Genomic DNA, 19,087 nt, shown 5'->3' on the forward strand with positions numbered 1-19,087 from the left:
GCAGGAGAAGGCTCTGATGAGTGAAGGCTGGTATGGAAAGCTCAGGAGGTGGCTTTATTGGATGGATGGCACACAAATTCGGTCAACAGGGAGCCCTGCAGTCACCTGTTGTCCCCTCATCCCTTTTTCTGGGAGACAGGATCAGACCCCTACAGAGCCAGAAACTTCACTTTGGGAAGCTTCACTAAAAATTTCCTATTAAGAGTGACAGAAACATATTAAAAATGTAAATAAAACTTATATCAAAGGCTGTTTTGTTGCATTCTGCTCAGTATGGAAATAAGGCCATTTCAATTTTACCACATCAGTAACTCCATTCCTAATGCCTTTCTGTTTTCCTCCAGCAGCTTAGTCTTGTGGTCATCTATTAAGATATCCAATGCCTAGTATTTCATGGATTAAGGATAAAATGGATTTCTGTTATCAAAAAGACACTTTCGATTACTACTATTACAACTGTGAGATACTGCAAATACCACACCAAAAGTGGCAAATAAGAAGTTAGCTCACATATAACCTTGGGACCTTAATTGAATGTTTAATATACGGACACAAAAATGAAAGCTACACAAAAGGGCACAGGCAAGTTCATTTCCCAAGGAAAATAAACTTCCTGGCAACAAAAACATCTGCCAGCAGTGTTATGCTTTGAGAAGTCATTGCAGCCCATGGAAGGGAGGCATCTCCCCTTTCTAATGTTTGCTTATTCTCTAAGCACAGAGCTGAGATCACTGACTGTCACCATTACAGAAGGCTCTCATTCAGCTTGTAGACAAGACTCCAGGCACGATGTCCAGCACAGAGTGGGGAGGCAGCACCCACAGCCTGCTTCAGAGCCATCCCCTAGGCGGCCAGAGGTATCTCCATTGCCACGCTTTCCATCTTCTGGATTTCATTAATACATCCCCCCGCATGACTTGCCCAGGAGGCATCAGCCTGCAAGCCACCCTTGTTTCGAATGCCAGTAGGTGTCACTGTGGGCAATGCTATAAGGGAAGCCAGTGGAAAAGAGTTTAAATCAAAGGGAAAACACCCATCAAATTAATTAATATTCAACGTAATTTCTAATTATATTTTTCTGCTTTTACAGATAAAGTGCAGACAATGCACCTTCTAAAGATAAAAGGAGCTTTACTAGAAGCAAGTCACTTTTTTCTGCTTCATACCATTTAGGAGTACAGACTGGAAATCATGCAACATTTGCAAATAAGGTTGGATTTTGTTTCTTTGGTTCCAGAAAAGAAAAATGAGACAAGTCAGGCAAGCTTACTGCCACCAACATGAGCCTATGTATGTAACCAGCAATACACGAGTTAAAACAAGGCATTTTTTTAAACTGCTATTAGATTAAGCTTACAGAAGATGATCTCACCGGACAGAAATAGCCATGAGCTCTCCCTGCAGGCTTCCCATTACAGCAAGCAGAAGCCCCCAGTCTCATTCGTCCCTGCACAAAGCCGTGGCATCAAGCAAATACCTCATCGATGCAAATATAAGGCTTGGGAGGCATGTGTCCAGGCTGTCAGAACAGCTCCAGCAGGTGCTGCTATCAGCCCCAGAAGTGCTCCTTGCAAACCAGACTGCTGGGCCTGAGCTCACACAGCAGGCATTAAAACTGTGACATCTGTGTGTGGCTTTCCTCTTGGGTAATTCACTGAGAGAAAACAATGCTGTACCATGTTTAGCACAACTCAGCAACAAAAGTATTAATACTTTACTTTTATTAGCTGTATGAATCTGTACTCTGCCCATCATGCTAGATGAAACTGGTGCCAAACTTTCAAACTTACTTCAAGACAGTAAGTAGGTGGATGTTTGTCCATACCTTCCAACCTCTTCACACAGATAAACCCACAACAGGTTTCGATATCCAGGCATGCTACAATGCTTCTTACAAACTGCTGTGAGGCAGCAGGTGTTGGAACGTGGCTGCATCACACAGGAGACCTCTGCTTGGATCTTTGGAGTTTGCTGTGACCACTCATTTAAATCAACCTTGCATGCTTAAAAAAAAAAATCTGTAAATCTGCTTGTGGAAATGATACGTTACAGATTTCATTAAATCCTTTTTTCACATCTATGAAACCCTGGGAATCATTGAAGATTAGAAACAAAAGAACAGGTTATTTTGTTAGTGGTGGTTGTTTTTTTTTTTTTTTTTTTTTTTCCTTTTCCTTTCTTTTCTGGCTGTGATGGACAGGATAAAAAATCCATTTACAGATAGTACAGAAATACATTCCAGATAGATTAGAGCTAGTTTTAATCCAAGCTGTCAGAGCAACCAGGTTTGCCCATCATCAAATGTGGCAGCTTTGTAAATGAGTAACTTATCAGGGAGTTTTCACAAAGAGAACTTAATCTCTACTCAACCATTGTTACAAAAGAATAATTATTATTATAATAAAAAAACTCTGAAGCTTGAAGCAGTGTTTCAGTTACTTCTGCTCCCTAAGAAACTGTTCCATGACACTGTCACATGCCCTGATAACAACCACATCACAGCAGAAGTGGATTTTCTATGCAGTAAGCTAGGTGAGAGGTTTTTGCTAACGAGAGAGATGCTTAACGCAGGGGGACAGCATAATAATCAGGAAAGGATGATGCTCCTCCAGAGGAAGCTGACAAACAGGGAAGGCTAAAACTTTTCTGGAAGATGCATGAAGTTTGCAACAAGAACACTGCACTTCCAGATTCAGACTGAAAACAGGAGTCTCCCACTTGTTCTCAAGTTATTGGCATTCCTACAACGTGATTTCACAACTCCATCATCTCTGTTGGTCTCTGCAGGCATTCAAAGAATAAGCCATAAATTAGAGATTTTTAAGGCTGTGCTCTGAGAGCCTCTGCCAGGGCTGCACCTCAGGAGGGGTAACAGCACAACATCACCTTGGATTATTATTTCCATGGATATCAAGAAATATCTGGATGACTCCATGACTGCGCCTACCTAGAAAAAGTTTCCCTTGTACAACACCAGTGGGATCGTGCTAAAGAGTGGCACAACTCCCTGCAGAACTCTCCACTCACACTATGAAGACCAACAGTGGCTTTCCCATCCTCGCTGCAGGATGCTGCTGAGTAGCCAGGAGAACTAATGCTTTATATTGATGAGCAGCCTGTAGCTTCTCTAGGTGGGGAGGCACATCCCCACACTTCAACTACTTCCTCTTCTTTGATCCATTTCAATACTCAGCTCCCTGCTCCATGCTGAAACTGTGCTGTATTAACAGCTAAGGAAACCTTTTTAGAACCTCGAACTCCCACCCATTCAAATGTGATTCTTGCATAGATTTACCGTCTCTGTACACATACATGTATCTACATGCTTTGGTGGGCCATATAAGTTGCAATTCTCCAGCCATGGTGCCTCAAAAACTTTGACAAAACTTTAGTGCATTTTGCAATCTGCAGTGGAAAAAAACAAACAGATTTGTGTTTGTGGCAGAAGAAGTCAGCCAAAATAAAAGGGCAGGAGTACTTCTGAGAACCAATTAACAATTGATAATAATAAATTCCTGCCACCTCTGGTGCAATCCAGTTCCCCATGAAAAGCCTCTGAATGAGATCCTTCCAAAACAGCTCAGATTTTCATCATAAATGCAAAGCTGCTTCTTGAGAGATTTTTAAAAGTCATTTAATAAAATTCAGTTTAAAAGATAGCATAATTCTCCAATCATAAAGCAGATTTGGCAGAAGCCCTGTGTAGCTGCAGGTCTTGGTCTGGTCAATGACTGTAGCCACTGCAAACACCCAACAGGTCCCACTGTGAGTAGGGCCCAAGTGCTAACAGAGACACACAAGCTATACATTTGCAGTTCAGAAGTCATTTCCAAGACATGGAAATGGCCTCATGCATGTTCACTAAAGGGATTTCACTGGAGAAAAGAGAGCTTCAGCAGTAAATGAAGAAAGAGGTGAGGTGAAAATACCATGATCATCACCAAGCTGGCCCAAATGGAGAGGAAATTGTAAGAGGAACCAGACTCTGCAAAGGCCAGTGGCTGCTGTTGTAACTGCCATGAATGGATTTAGTCAAGATGGGAATATTGAGCTATTTCTAAAGAAAAAACCTGCGATGAGCAGAACACAAGTGTAATGAATTTTAGAGGTATGCTAAATAAAGGTAAAGGATCGCCCTATTGTATTAATATTCAGGATCCAAGGTATTTCTTTGCATACTGGGGATTTAATTCATGTTCCATTGGGGCCATTTGATCTCTACAATTTACACTGAGCAGAGGTCAGGGCACCACCACAGCCTTTGGCCTGCTGAAGCCAAAAGGAGAGCTCCTGATCCATCTCCTGCTTGATAAGGGCTTCCCTGCCCCAATCCTCCCCCTTGTATCTAAGTATCTGTTTTTTGTGTGTTAAATCCAGCCAAGACTCAGCTGAGTCTGCAGGAACCCAAGCTAAACAGTTCTTGCACAGGTGATGTGTTTTTTTCCAAGGTACATAATGGTTAACTCATTCGAGGTCTTGGCCATTCAGGTGCTGAAACTTTATGTTCATTATAATTATGATATCTGAATTTTGCAAGGGTAACATCTACTCATAGATTAACAAATAAACTTCTTTGTACTAACACCTACATGCATATTTTCAGGAAGTTTTTCACTTTTACATCCCTTGATGCTTTTTCTAAAGAAATCTACGTGCTCTGTTGATATAGATAGCACCAGAGTTTCCTGCTGCTGACAGCATTACATCTAGAAAAGCAATAAAATTGAGAAAAAACAGTCAAGGACTTGATGACACCTTGACTTCCCAGCACCTTGAGATTAAACAGCAGTACTAATTTTCCCCTACCACATCATATGAACCAAAATTTAACCCTGTTTATCTTGAATATTTACATGAGTTATATAAGGTGTACTTCCCCCCCCCCATTCGGTTTCCCATCCCTGTTTTATTTGTGTAAGACGTTATTTGGTTGATTTTTGTTTTCAGAGAATCAGTACTGCTGGCACAAGGGCAGCTTTCCATTCAATTCCTACCCAATAAAAGCACAGGAGAGTGTACCCTGGGTGTCAGATCCGTGTTGATCTGTTAGTCCTTACGTGTTCATTTCCGCTTGGATGGAATGGCCGTGGAAGCCATCAAATTAAGATGTACGTACTTTTTAGTAGGATGGAAGACTTAAATAATAGCTTATTCCATTTGTTTGTTAAAAAAAAAAAAAAAAAAAAAAAAAAAAGCAGTCTTAAGTAAAAAATAAAAAAAGATTATGTTCTACTTAGCCTGAACCATCTAGCTGATGAAATTTTGAGTGCTTATACAAAACTCACTCATTACTTGTATGAAGAACTCACTAGATGTGTTGATCATGCCCTGAGCCCAGTCTCGTACTGGAGGGATGTACTCTGCTGTGTGCAAAAGGGACAATCACAAAGTTATTCTTTCTCATCCCCAAACTTCCAAGAAGTTGCCCTGAACATCAATGAATGGCTTCTCGCAAACAAAGGAAGGGGTTCTGTGGCATCAGATCAACTGTTTGCCATGTTCAGCATCCTCTCTCCAACATCCATTGCAAGCAGATGCTTCAGCAAGAACAGGAAGAAGATATAAGACTTAACTGCTATGGAAAGAAACATCTCCTTCATTTTAACCACAGCAATCAGGATGGTAACTGCAATGCACAAATGGATGTTGAGGTTCTCGACATATTGTCAGGGACCAGGGAATATTCAAACAATTCCTTTCCTCTGCTGTGATAATTAAGGGTGAGGTCATTCATCATTGCCTTTAAAGGGCTTAAACAGGCGACAGAAAACCAGAAGAAAAGCTTTTATCAAAATGATACCTTTTACCCCAATGCAAATGTTAGAGCAACTTTTAAGTTAGCATCACTGTACAGTCATGTCATCAGGTAGAGGAAAACATGACTGCTTTTCCGTTTCTCCCTGGTATCTTCTAGAATTATATTTAGGTAATTTATCTGTATTTTACTCCCTGACAAAAAAAGGAAAGATGATGATCTATTTTCCAATTAGCTTAGCACTCCTTGATTATTTTTATTTTTTTTTATGCTGGAGTTCTTTGAACAGCTGCAATTTGCAGTGGAAAATACAGCATGTGTACACTGAATGTACACACATTTCACTGATTAAACCATGCTAGTAGGCATCAGCTCCACAGCAGCATCAAAGGCCCTATGCACAGAAGTGCATAGGCTTAAAGGTCAAAAAAAAGCATCATGTACTTAAGAGGAAGCTGCTATTCTATTCCACTGCTCTAGACATTGCAGCTGACTACTTTTTTGTACTGCTGCACGTGACTTTTTCAACTGTTGTGTTTTTTTTTTGTTTTTTTTTTTTGGCAGTAGACCCAAAATGCTTATTTTCTGGAGTACGTTTTCATAAATATTAATTTTTCAAATGAGATAATAAGAAATAGAGTTATCAGAAATTGAAATTCTTCTGTATATGAAACAATGGCAATTTGAATGTTTAACTTCCCCCACACATCGCACTTCAACTATATCCCAAAGCCCCTTTGGTAAACATTAAACACACTCTAATAGAGCGCTAGCTTCAATCAGATATAAAATAGAAATCTTTCCTAACCCAAACTTCTTGCTCTTCCTTGCTTTTTTTCTAATTCCCCTCATATTTGCACCTCCAGATCGGAGCATTATTCATTTCTTGCCGATCACTGTTGGTCCGGGTATAACCTGCCATCAAGGTTTACATTCAGGAGACAGCTGTCACCTGCAGGATAGATCAGCTGAGGGCTACAAAGACCTAAGAATGATCCTCAGTCTTATTTAGAAAAAATACCGGTTACATTGAAAGCTAATTAACTTTGTGTATTTCTCCCATTCTATTGACTGTTAGCCATGTGATCTTACATAAAAAGAGGACTGCATTCAGACTCCATTAATCAAATGGAGGCATCACAGGAATTTTTAATCTGTATTAAATTCACAAGGTGGAGAAAGAAGGATGGCTGGCATCTTAGCATGGAAGCTGTCAAAGCACAGCGCCCGCAATGGAAAAGAAAAAAAGAAAAAAAAGAGAGTGGCAAGAAGCTCTCCTCAAATTAATTTACAACAGCATTAATTAAATGGCTTAAGACGTGTTGCTGCAATCCATGCTTTCAGCACTTGGAGATCACTCTCCCAGAACATGCCCTGTGTGCAGTGAGGTGCCCCAACAGAGTTCAGGCTTGGCATAATCAGCCTGTGGTATTTAACACATTTCTCTGCCCTTGTATCGCTCAAAGAGTTTGGCAGCTTCTTTTGTCTACTACCATACATGCTTTGGGATCAATGATGTTGCCAAGCCATGGCCTCCTGGGATAATGGAAAGCACATTACCAGCACTTAGGACTCCACAACACAATAAATTAAGATTCTGAAATAGCACTTCTAGTGAGAGTTTCCAAAACAGACATGGAACATAAGGAACAAAGTCCCAGGGTGTAAATACAGTCCCAACCCAAAATGGGCAGTAAAAGGACAAAGCCTAGGACTTATTAAGTGGCTGGCATCCTTGATTTGGGGGAATTTAAGTCATATTTAAAAGTACACACTCCAGCATGAGGGCATACATCGCAGAGGTATCTACAGCCCTGGATACATAATACATAGGAAAAAATATATTTGATGTAGAAAGGTTTGACATTATCTGTGAAAAGAAACAATATTTCGCTGCTAAGATTCATACATAACATCTGATGTGGATTAACACGCTAAATCTGAAACAGCGAAGGAACATCAAGTACACAGGATTTAGAAAATCCCAGAGTTAGAAATGTCAGTGAAACCTTATTTCAACCCCTTTCTATGCATTTGTAACTACAAAACTTTTAAATCACAAGATCACCTATTATTCTCTCCAAGCCCTCTGCATTCCTACCCCTATCTTGAAAGCCTTATGTAAATCAAGAAGCCCAGGACTGATACTCAGGAAGATTACACGTACATCCCCTACACACAGACAAAGCAATCTCACTCTTTCAAACAAGATTAGTAGCCTAACTTGGAAAAAAAATTTAGAAAAATCACCTGTAGGCCAGCAGCTGCAAGGAATAATTTGAGATAAATGGATAAGCCATCGAAATCATAAGCTAGTGGAAATGGTTTCAAAAAAGAAAAGGTCAAACAACCTTAATTATAAGGTATTGTTAACTGTAATACCAATACTCAACATAAATCTTCCAAGGATATAAATTTATGTTTGAATGACACAAAGGATATACCTGAAGGAGGAAAAGGTTACAAGAAAGGGAACCAACCTCAAGATGAAAATGTGTTGTGGTTTAACCTGGCAGGAAGCTCAGCGTCACAAAGCTGTTTGCTCATTCCCCCAAGTGAGATGAGAGAGAGAACTGGAAGCAAAACAGAACTCATGGGATGAGACAAAAAATATTTACTAAGACAGAAAAGGAAAATAAAAACAAGAACAAAACCCACCAGTATACTGCCCAGCCAATATTGCCCAGCCAATTCCTGAGCAGGGGCTGATCTCCATTCCAGCTCTATAGCCTCCCACATGCTGTCAAGCGCTACGGAATAAGCCCTTGCCTAATTCAGGCCAGCTGTCTAGGCTCCACCTCTCCTCCTGGAGCATTCCCAGTACTCAGCAACAACCACAACATTGCTGTGATATTATAATGCTAATATAATGCTGTCTCAGCTGAAAGCAGGACACAATGAAATATGTAATTTTTGTCCTAAAACAAACAAACAAAAAAAACCAGAAAGGGATGTCAGAGCCCAGAGACTCTGAATATTACCCATGCTTAATACTAGCTCATTCCTACCCTTGGCCACAATGGGAACAAAGATGCTGGATTAACTTCTTTTCTTCCCTCAGATGTGTCAGTCATCTTCCCAAGCTCAGCTGTCCCTCTCTCTGCCCATGAATTTCTTTTTCACAGTATCTGCTCTCAAGTCTGTTTGGCCATCTATATGTTGTACCTATACATTTACCATGAGGAGTCACACACTGAGAGTTCAGGTGCTCTGGGCTTGGGTGGTTTGTTCCCTGACCTTCCTCTTTTTCTATGACCACAGAAAAACCCTTCTTTCTCTCATTGGTAGTGCAGATCCTGGCAATTTAATCTGCTTCTACCAACCTGTTTAACCTTTCTTAAGGACATAATGAACGGAGTTAATCTGTAAATAAATACAATGGCAACTTCAGTATCTTCCTAATAACCCCTTGCTAAAAATCACAGAATAGCTTAGGTTTGGAAGGGACCTTAAAGATGACCTAATTCCAATCCCCCTGCATGGGCTGATTGATGCCCACCAGATCAGGCAGACCAGGGCCCCACATCCAGCCAGGTCTTCTCTGCAAATGTTGATGGAGCATCCCAGCTTCTTCTGGGCAGTCTGGGCCAGGGTTGCACCAGCCTCTAAGAAAAGAAGTTCCACCTAACATCTAATCTAAATCTCACCTCTTTTAGTTCAAAACCGTTCCTTCTTGTCCCATCATTATCAGATGGTGTAAAAAAAATCAGCCCTCCTCCAGTTTATAAGCTCACCTCAAGTACTGGAATGCCACAGTGACGTCTCCCTGGAACCTTCTCCAAGCTGAACAAGCCCATCTTCCACAACCCTTATTCATAAAGAGATGCTCCTGCTCTCATCATCCTTGTGGTCTTCCTCTGGACATGCTCTAACAGTTCCATGTCTTTCTTGTACTGTTTCCCAAAGGAAACAGAGCAAAGATACTTATACTGCTGATTCAGGTATCAGGACATGTGAGACACACAGCACTTGTTAGGGATAAACAGTGATGTTTAAGACACATGCTGGCAACTTACCTCCTCTTACTATATTAATACTCCAGTATTTAAACATAAACATGGCAACTGGCTCAACTGGCTTTACAAAAACAACAAAAAAAACAACCAAAAACAAACAAAAAAACAACAGAGAAACTACTCTGCTACCAGTTCAATGCTGTTTGATAACAAGACTGTGAATACATGGCAGAGGCAACTGTCACTGAGCAACTGATTTTGAACAAAGAGCAGCCAAGGGCACAACAAGATCAAGGAGTTTTTCAGCTGAAGAAGAATATGAAAAAGCGAAAACTAAGAAAGGAAAATGAGAAAGATATTGGGGATAACAGAAAAATGTCATTAGTACACTTTTTCTAGACACTAGTAATGAGTGTTATCTCACATCTCAAGTACGCAGCAAAGAGGGATAACAAAGTTGTTTGTCGTGCAGAATGATTAATTTTGGTCCTTCATCCCCTGCACAGCATTAACATCATTAACCTTTGCTTCCCCACCACCAGCTCGGTTTATTTGAAGCAAGGGTGAAGCTGATCACAAAAACCGCCTGTGTGACTCAAAACATAATAATTCAAATCTGTTTTCTCTATTTATCCAATAATTTGGATCAATCTCATAGGAACTTTGTATCACTGATGCTTCCTCCCACATATCAAGCTTGTTTTAGGCAAGCAGTTAGTTACAGGTGCTTTGAGGGGACTATCCTACAGGCAGACAGAGTGACTACACAAACCACCTCCTTAATACTTCCAAAGCCCAAGCAAAATAAACATCAAGTCTTGAGCTGCAGAAACATATTACTCATTGACTCATGCATTATGTTCAGTAAGCACAAGGATAAACAATGCAATAAAATCATAGGCCAAACAGAGCTGTTTCAACAGAGATGGCATCAAAGCCAAGCTAAATCACCGTATCTGCTGAAAGGGCTGCTCAGCTTTCCATGGCAGTGAAAAATCACTGCAGTGGTTACATGACATTTTGAAAAACGTTAATAAAGAGTCAGCTATACATTGTGTAATTAGCAAGCATCTATGTCACGTTAAAATACATTAATTTAACTAAATTGGTAAGGAAGCAGACAGAGGTAGGCTTTGGACACTTGCAGAAGCTCTGCCCAAATCTGGCTATTGTTTGGCTGTAGTTGTAACCTACAAGATAAGTGCCAGCTGTGCCAGCCTGGGTCCAGTGAAACTTCAGTCTAGAAGTGGGAGCAGCTACGGCCTTGTCAATACAATGGGTAGCTTGAGTTTGGATTTGCTAATGCTGAGCTCCATAAATGTGCTTTGACTTTCACATGCCTATAAATCACAAGAAATTGCAGTGATGTGAGTGATGATACACAAGTCAGAACTGTTGCAATTGAAAGGGAGATTCCCCAGTGTTTTGTTAATTCTCATTCGAGTCATCTATGCTACGAAACTTGAGTTAGTATTTCCACCAATTCCAGAAATTAAATTATATCATCAAATATTGACCTTTTTCCTTCTGTCTTCTTAATGCCATTCCCAGGTTTGATTTTGATAATGGGCAATTAAACAGCATGTTGTTTTTCTTTTCTTCTGGGCTTTAGTTAACACTTTTTAGAATTCATTTAAAGAATGTAGGACAGAAGCGTTGCGTTAATTTACAGAAGTATATCAGAAGAAAAATTGCATGAAACATTGACATTACGAAAGATTTTTCCCCGCTTCTAATTGTCTGAATGAGTCACTTTTATTCAACATTTGTTACAGCAACAGAGAAGATAAAGTAAAGCTATTGCTGCCTAGTTTCAGCATGTTGGATACTGTTAAATAAGGTGCACTGTGTAATAGTAAAATTTTATAGTTTATGCAAAATATATTCAGTCAAATTAAAACATAAGGAATAACAAGGATGACTCCAAATCAGAAACTGGAAGCAATTTGTTTTGGGAGCCATATCCTGCAGATCCCAGTAAGGACTGGGAACAACCTTACAACATGGCTATATCAGCTGCCCTTATTGTTTAAAATAAACAAGAGTGGTCTTGGACCAACCAACAAATGATTACTACTTCCATGCCTAATTTATTCACTGATATTTGTTCTGATTCCCCCCTGAAGCCCACTCTCCCTTGAATCTTTTTGTTAACTCTCAATAAGGAGCTTAGCATTGATTATGTGATCCAAGCAAATTAACTACCTGTTTCTGATCAGGCGTGTTGGAGATATGCACATTTAATTCACAGCATAAAGAGGCAATACAGCTCTAAATCTGAAGACTTCTCCAGCAGTAAAGGAAATAAAGCTTATCTATGAATATGCAATTATGTTGCATGATAAACGTGAATTCATCTGTATACTAAATAAATAGGCGAAGAAATAACAATGTCCTACCAATGCTCTAGAAATCAAGTTAAATGTCAGCAGCTTTGTTTCTTAAAATCAGTGGCAGAGGTAGTACTTAGTACAGAGAAACACTTTCCCATTAACATTTATTAGGACTGGCTCCTATGATTGGCTTGTATTTAAAAAAAAAAAAAAAAGTAACAAGGAATGACAAAAAACACCTTGCTGTACACAAGTTTCCTACAGTTAAATCACACGAGGCTACATTTTAAAGGGTTTTCTTAGCAGTTTCTGTAGTGTTCAGTAACAAGCAATTTGTCAGGTCCAGAATGGAGAGCTATCTGAATACACTATATGGACAAACTGCCTTCAACTCATATTTTGCATCCAATTTACACATTTGCTTACAGGACAAGACTTTAAATAGAGAGCCTGACACTAATGAGATACCAGTTACAGCCAGGTAGGCAAGGCACAACTTCAGGCTTTCAAAATTCCTGACATATATTATACCTGCCCATCTCTGCTGTAATTCTAATGAGAGTAGCCTTTCCATAACACCTACTCTAAGGCCTGGTTTTGGCTTCTAATGTAAGTCTCCTATCACATCTGAAAAGAAATGGTATTTCCACGTGCCCTATTCTCTACCAGTGACCCAGGTCAGAAGGTTTCCTCTTTACACAATGCAGGAAACAAATGTTTTGATGGAAATCCGATCAAAGACATGTAAGCCTTGTTCAGAAATGAATTCATTTTTTCCCACACGACTCCTCTCATAGTCTTGACATGCTGGACTAGTCAACCATAATTGGGAGTAAAACTGTGAAGCTGTTCTTTTGGAAAAGAGCCTGGATATTGCTACCAAAAGACTCACAAACTCTGAACTCATTAGCTCTCAAAATTAAACACACTTACCTCTTCAAGGACATCTGCAAGCTTACTGAGTATCTCCTCAGGAAGGCTCTGGAATGTGGGAACACTGCAATACAAGAGAAATTTTAATTAATGCATAGCTCCCTATCTTTTTTAAACTCAGCTGCAGTTGTTTCATTTGTATTTGGCCCTCATCGTTTGCGGCTGAACAAGAGGTCGGCAGAAAATCAACATACATCACAGGAATCCAATCTTCATCTACCAGCTCAGATGTATTTTTAAATGTTGACTTGTTACGACGGGAGACCACTCGTGGTAAACATCTGGAGAACCACTTGTAAAGCTGGTAATCAACTACGATTCAATTAAGGATTTAATGGAATGAATATGTGCTGCAAATCTGTTCAGTCACATATATGACTGAGCAAATCTTTCCTGCTCCACCTCACCAGACGCAAACAAATAAATTAATAAACAGACCACAAATGCAAAAGGGATAACTCCAATCAGCAGCAGATAAAGGGAGAAAGTTCCTTTCTTAGTTTCTCCTATGTTTCATAGTTTTTTTCTATGAGGAAAGGTTGAGGGAACTGGGCTTGTTGGAGAAGAGAAGGCACCAGGGAAACCTCATTGCGACCTTCCAGCACTTGAAGGGAGTGTATAAACAGGATGGGGAACAGCTGTTTACGAAAGTGGATGGTGATAGGACAAGGGGGAATGGTTTTAAACTGAGACAGGGGAGGGTTAGGTTAGATATTAGGAGGAAGTTTGTCACTCGGAATGTGGTGATGCACTGGAACAGCATGCCCAAGGACTTTGTGGATGTGGTCAAAACTAGATATGATTCTATGAATGACTGAGACTACACAGACAAAAATGTGGAGTACAAAGGGTACAAAGACTGCAACAAAAAAGAACTGAATAGCAGTTAGAATTATTGAAGATCTCATCCAAGGCTTGCTTGTTCTCTTTTGCCAAAGTAGAAACTTTTCCACTTTTTTTTTTTTTTGGTAGAATTTCACTTGCCAGTATCTCCCACACCAGACTTGACCTTCTGGTCAAGGTGGGAGAGAAATGCACCCATGGTCTACAGGCCTGAATTCTGGGAGGATGAGCAATGTGAAATTGACTGAGTCATCAAAATTCCCAGGTGACACCAAACAAAACACGTGGGCACAATGTACGTTTCTGAGGTAGGAAAGAACAACTCTAACCACTTTAACTAAAAAATGCCTGTCATCAGTAGCCTAATTAGCAATGCAACCATATGAGATATTAGCATAAACATAGCACTGAGATGCTATTGCTCTTTTGAGTTTTATTTCCAAGAACATGAGCTGCTTTATCATGCTTCATTGCAAAGCATATGCATAAGATTATGCTCCTAATATTCAATTTAGATCCCTAGTGTGTTGCTCTAGTCTCAGAAACATTGATGATCACGTGCAAAGTTAGGAGGGAGTGGGCTGCTAGGGGTAGATCCCTTCAGAGAAGTAAATAAAACCTTAAGTAAATGAGATTTTTCCTTCCACATCAGATTTTTCCTTCCACACGAGATTTCACATTTTACTTTTGATATAACTGCATAGATATTGTTCTCTATAACTTCCATAACTTTCCAGAAACCAAAAACTCACAAGGTTTTTGCAACGCAGAACTTGCTGCAGAGCAGGTCTTGTCTTCTGCCTGGGTAGTAATCACCCACCCAGGTTCTATGAGCCCAAAGCAGTTTCTAGATACACAATTTGGTGGCTGTTGGTCCATCCAGAAGAAATTCAGCCTTACAAAGAAAGGGAGGTCTGCAGACTCTGCAGAGAACATGCTAGCAAATAATACTCTGTCCGAGGCCAAGCTTCCTTGCCACGTCAAGTGCCCAGTGAACTTAATTTGCAATTACAATTAAAGCAGAATTTGTTTTTATTAACTTAAATGTATGCCACACTGCTGTGGAATTAAAACATATTTCCAGACTTTCTATTTATTAAAAACAGAAACAGCAATGTATATATATTAATATGTATTAACAGCAGAACTAAATTGAACAACTTGATGCAGAAAAAAAAATTGTGATTATTCAGGCTCTCAACTTTTTCTTCTTCCTTTGAAAGCACTCTTTTTCAATGGAAAAGCAATGCAGACCACAAAACAACTAAAAAGGCATTATGTGATGCGCAGGCCTAATTATAGAACAAAAGCTTATTCCAAAAACATTTGCATTTCCAAGTAAGTAGCAAACTAATAGAAGATAACATTCAAAAACATCCAGGCAAGTTCTACTGTGGTTGCATCAGAGCATTCCCAAACTGGGGGACAACCTCATTGCAAACATTTTGTTTTATTGCTTTTGTTGTTTGTTCTTTTTTTTTAAAAAAAAAAAGCTTATTACATCCTGTGAATCTGTGCAACCCATAGAAGGATAGCAGAGCACATTCATTATAGCCCAAACGTGAAAAAAATATGGGAACAGCAGGAAATCTCTGAAAGAATTAAAAGTCTTATTATGGAAATCTTAGGATATTAAATAAACAAGAAAAATTGCCTAAGAGAAAAGCTTCTAACTTTAACATAGCAAGAGAGAAAAAGAACTTGTAGAATACAACAAATTCCAACTATATTACGCCAAAGAGTTCTCAAAAATACATCATGGATTTAGTGGAGGTGGTAGTACAGCCAAATTGTAGCGGGGCTTCATTGGAGGAAGTTATACAAAACTGCCCATCATTGAAGTCCAATATATATCCCCAAAAAACATGAACCAAAAAAACCCAAACTGTTTCAAACAAATGCCTTGGTGAAAAAACAGTGAGAAAACATTTATTGGCCTGTTAGAAATACATTATGAATCCAGATATATAGAGCTGATGGTAGAATTGACAAAAAAAAAGATTCCAAAAGTGCTGAAGAATATAACACAGTATTGACACAATGTAACACAGTATACTTTATTTGCCAATTTAAAATAAGATATACTCCTGTTTTCCTCATAACAACATTAAACAGAATCCTAAATTAGATCCTTATCTCCTTCCAAAATCTGCCTGTAGCTTTTTAAGATCTGCATATGAGGACTGATATTTTGAAAAGTACTTCCACTCATAGATACGTGCACTCGTGAAAATAAAGCCTCAGCTTAGAGGAAAACATCTGAGTAGCACACTACAGCAGAGTAGAAAACATATACTGCAAAAGCATAAAGGAGCAGAAGGCACCAAAGTAAGAAATCTTTAAAGATTTTGTAGCACAGCAACAAGTAAGCAGAGTTACATTCTACATTGTGCAACTTCAGTCTGAAAACAGAACATCCAGCATTTCAATTCAGATATATCCATTATTTATGATAGAATAAATCAAAGTAAACATGGCTCAATTCCATTATGAAATGACCTATCCTGTGTCCATGACTAAAAATGCAGAATTAAGTAAACCCAGACTTGCCCTATGAAGTGTTTTTAACCCCAGTCCTTAAAAAAATAAGTAATGAAGGCTTTAAAACATCCATGTGATGTTCTCTTCATAACCATCACCTACATAGTGAAAGAACCGCATCTTCCACAGACTGGATGCCAACAACGTGTGCAGCCTTGCCTTCAAGCTGTGTTTGCCACGTCTGAAAACCCTGCCCTAGGGACTTCCTCCAGCTGCCTTGTATTCCCAATAATGAAGAGCACTGAATACGTTATTGAAAGGCAAAGATCTACATTCAGACACAACTCAGGCAGAGGCAGGTATCAGCATCCCTCCTTGTTCATCCTGGCTGAACACCCTGGGCACTCCTAGGTCAGACAGAAGGTGACCAGGGCCTTTTCTGCTGCCTAATCCTTTAAACATATTTTGAGAAAAAATGGGTGAGTGTTTCATTGCAGAAGATGCTCCAGCTCTGCTGCAAACTCCCCTGTGATGCAAAGAGCTGGTTGGTGATCAACACCGCAGCAAGTAATGCTTGTAACAGCAACAGTTTAAAAAAACCACAATCATAAGAACTTCTGCCTACGTTATGAGATTAATGACATAAATCTGGGTATGGAATAAAGACACTGAAGTTCTATTCAGCTGCAGTCTCCCCCTACTCCTGAAAGTTTTTTATAGTGACATGGGTACTCAGAAATGTTTCTACTACTCACTAGTAGAATGATTCCATTCCACTAAAGGAACCACTACCCATTCTACTACTATTTTACATGCTCCATCTGCAAAAATACACAAAACCCACCCGAAGAGCAGCCATCCTACAATGCTACTTTTTAGAACACAGTGAGGATAACCAGATTCCTACCCAGGGTTTTCTGCCTGGTTAGTGGCTTCATGGCTCAAGTCTGCATAAGCAAATTGAGTTTTACAGCAAATGGCAATAAACCTTCATGTTTTTAAATCTATCCACAAACACAACAATGCTTTATTGCTCCCTGTCCCTAGCTTTGCTAGACTTTCCTTTGACTACAAAACAGAACTGAACTAGCTGCACTGGTGGAAGAGCTGCTCAAGCTGGCAATGAGGTAACTTTTTGTTAGCTATACCCCATGGTATTCAGCTGTGGAATGTTCTGTACTTGACAATCCATAGACCTTGTGAGGGCACTGTGGGGAATTACTTGCTGTCAGTAGGAACTGCAGAGCAGCTTTCCTGCTGGCTCTGGAAACTAACAGGGAGCTCAACACGTTAAACAGAGGATGCCAAAACAGGGAAAAACAACTGTGCAAAAATGTCCATGAGGAATCTCTGTCCAAATACAAAAGCAAAGACATTCCCAATTTGAAAGGGGGTAGAAGGAGGCTCAAAAGGTCATGTCTTGATCTGCAGTGATCTGTAGCCTCTGACTTAGATGCAAGCAACATTCCCCGTTACCAACACCTACAATCTGCAGGCAAGTACATGAAGTAGGTGACTGCGTAACTTTTCATTCATCCCAGGGGACTACCCCAGTACTAAGCTAGCATGGGCTTCCAAATTTTCCTGGCTGCAATCCAAGGGGCTGATTCTATCCAAAGAAACATTCCATGGCACAGACGCCAGCACTCCGACAGACAGCGCATCTGTTCTGACACACACATGAGAATGGTGCAGGGTCCTTGGCTGTGTGTTGTATTCAGCCCAACACAAAAGCAGTTATTCACTTTCTAAATGCACTTCAAGACATGTTTCCTCAGCTTTTAAAGGGTGTTCATTAGAAGTGTTCACCTAGTTTTGCAGTCAGCAGCCCTTATGGGTTAAAGGAGAAACAAAGGCTTTATCTTTTATTACTGGTTGGCACTGTAACAAATGCAGTTGTTGCCACTGTTCTCTGCCTTAGGCCAGATGGGTAAGCATAGTTTAAAAATCAAAATAAATCAGCAACAAGGAATGGAGTCTGTCTGCATTCCCTGAAATTCCTTTTGCACCCAGCTGGAATGAAAGTTGAAAAACGCTAAATGTTTTTGCTCTTTCTTTACCACATTTGAGATGCCCCTAAAGCACTGCCTCTCCTCTCTGAAAGAATGGAGAATAAATCTTACCTAATAGAAGCTGCCTCTTGATTTAGGATTTTCACATAAAATGTTTTCAGCAACTAAAGCTAGAAACGTTCTATAACAGGCAGCCATCCAGAGCCATCAAGTTGTGTCAGATATGAACTACTAGCTCTGCCATGGTCTGGCCTTAACAAAAGAGCTAAGAAACTTGTTTCTGGCCTTATTGGAAACACTCAGAAAAGTCACTGTGAAATCATTTATGTTATCTTCTCTTTGCCTTCTTAAACTGACACGTACTGCTCCAGACAACCCTCACATGGCTCCAGAGCACAAAGGGTAGCTTACCTTTTCACTTTGACATCTGTCCTGAGAGACGGCTGGTGCTGGTTCAAGTGGGATCATATTGAACCACAGAAATGCAGGGGTTGAAAGGGACATCAAGGCATCATCAAGCCCAACCTCTCTGCTAAAGCAGGAACCCTATAGCAGGTCACACAGGTAGGCATCCAGACAAGTCTTGAATGCCTCCACAGAAGGAGACTCCACAACCCCTCCGGGCAGCCTGTTCCAGGGCTCTGTCACCATTATCATAAAAAAGTTAATATGGAACTTCCTGCGTTCAAGTTACAAGCCTCCTTGTCCTATTAATGTTTATAATATGTAAAGGGAGGTGGGAGGCAAATGGATGAGGCCAGGCTCACCACCAAG

The 19,087-nt window shown here is 39.9% G+C and overlaps 1 protein-coding gene across 3 annotated transcripts in view; it reads right to left on the reverse strand.

Moving 5' to 3' along the window:
- Window positions 1–19,087, reverse strand: part of PRKG1 (protein kinase cGMP-dependent 1) — a 393,753-nt gene that overhangs the window by 129,028 nt on the left and 245,638 nt on the right. For all 3 annotated transcript variants that reach the window (XM_042818630.1, XM_042818631.1, XM_042818632.1), the window contains exon 5: window positions 12,978–13,041. In XM_042818630.1, the coding sequence (XP_042674564.1) occupies window positions 12,978–13,041 (64 nt within the window). The remainder of the gene's footprint in view (window positions 1–12,977; window positions 13,042–19,087) is intronic.

Source organism: Centrocercus urophasianus, unplaced genomic scaffold (assembly GCF_019232065.1).
Source record: "Centrocercus urophasianus isolate 14NV4802_14NV808 unplaced genomic scaffold, USGS_Curo_1.0 seq_17, whole genome shotgun sequence".
Taxonomy (NCBI): Eukaryota; Metazoa; Chordata; class Aves; order Galliformes; family Phasianidae; genus Centrocercus; species Centrocercus urophasianus.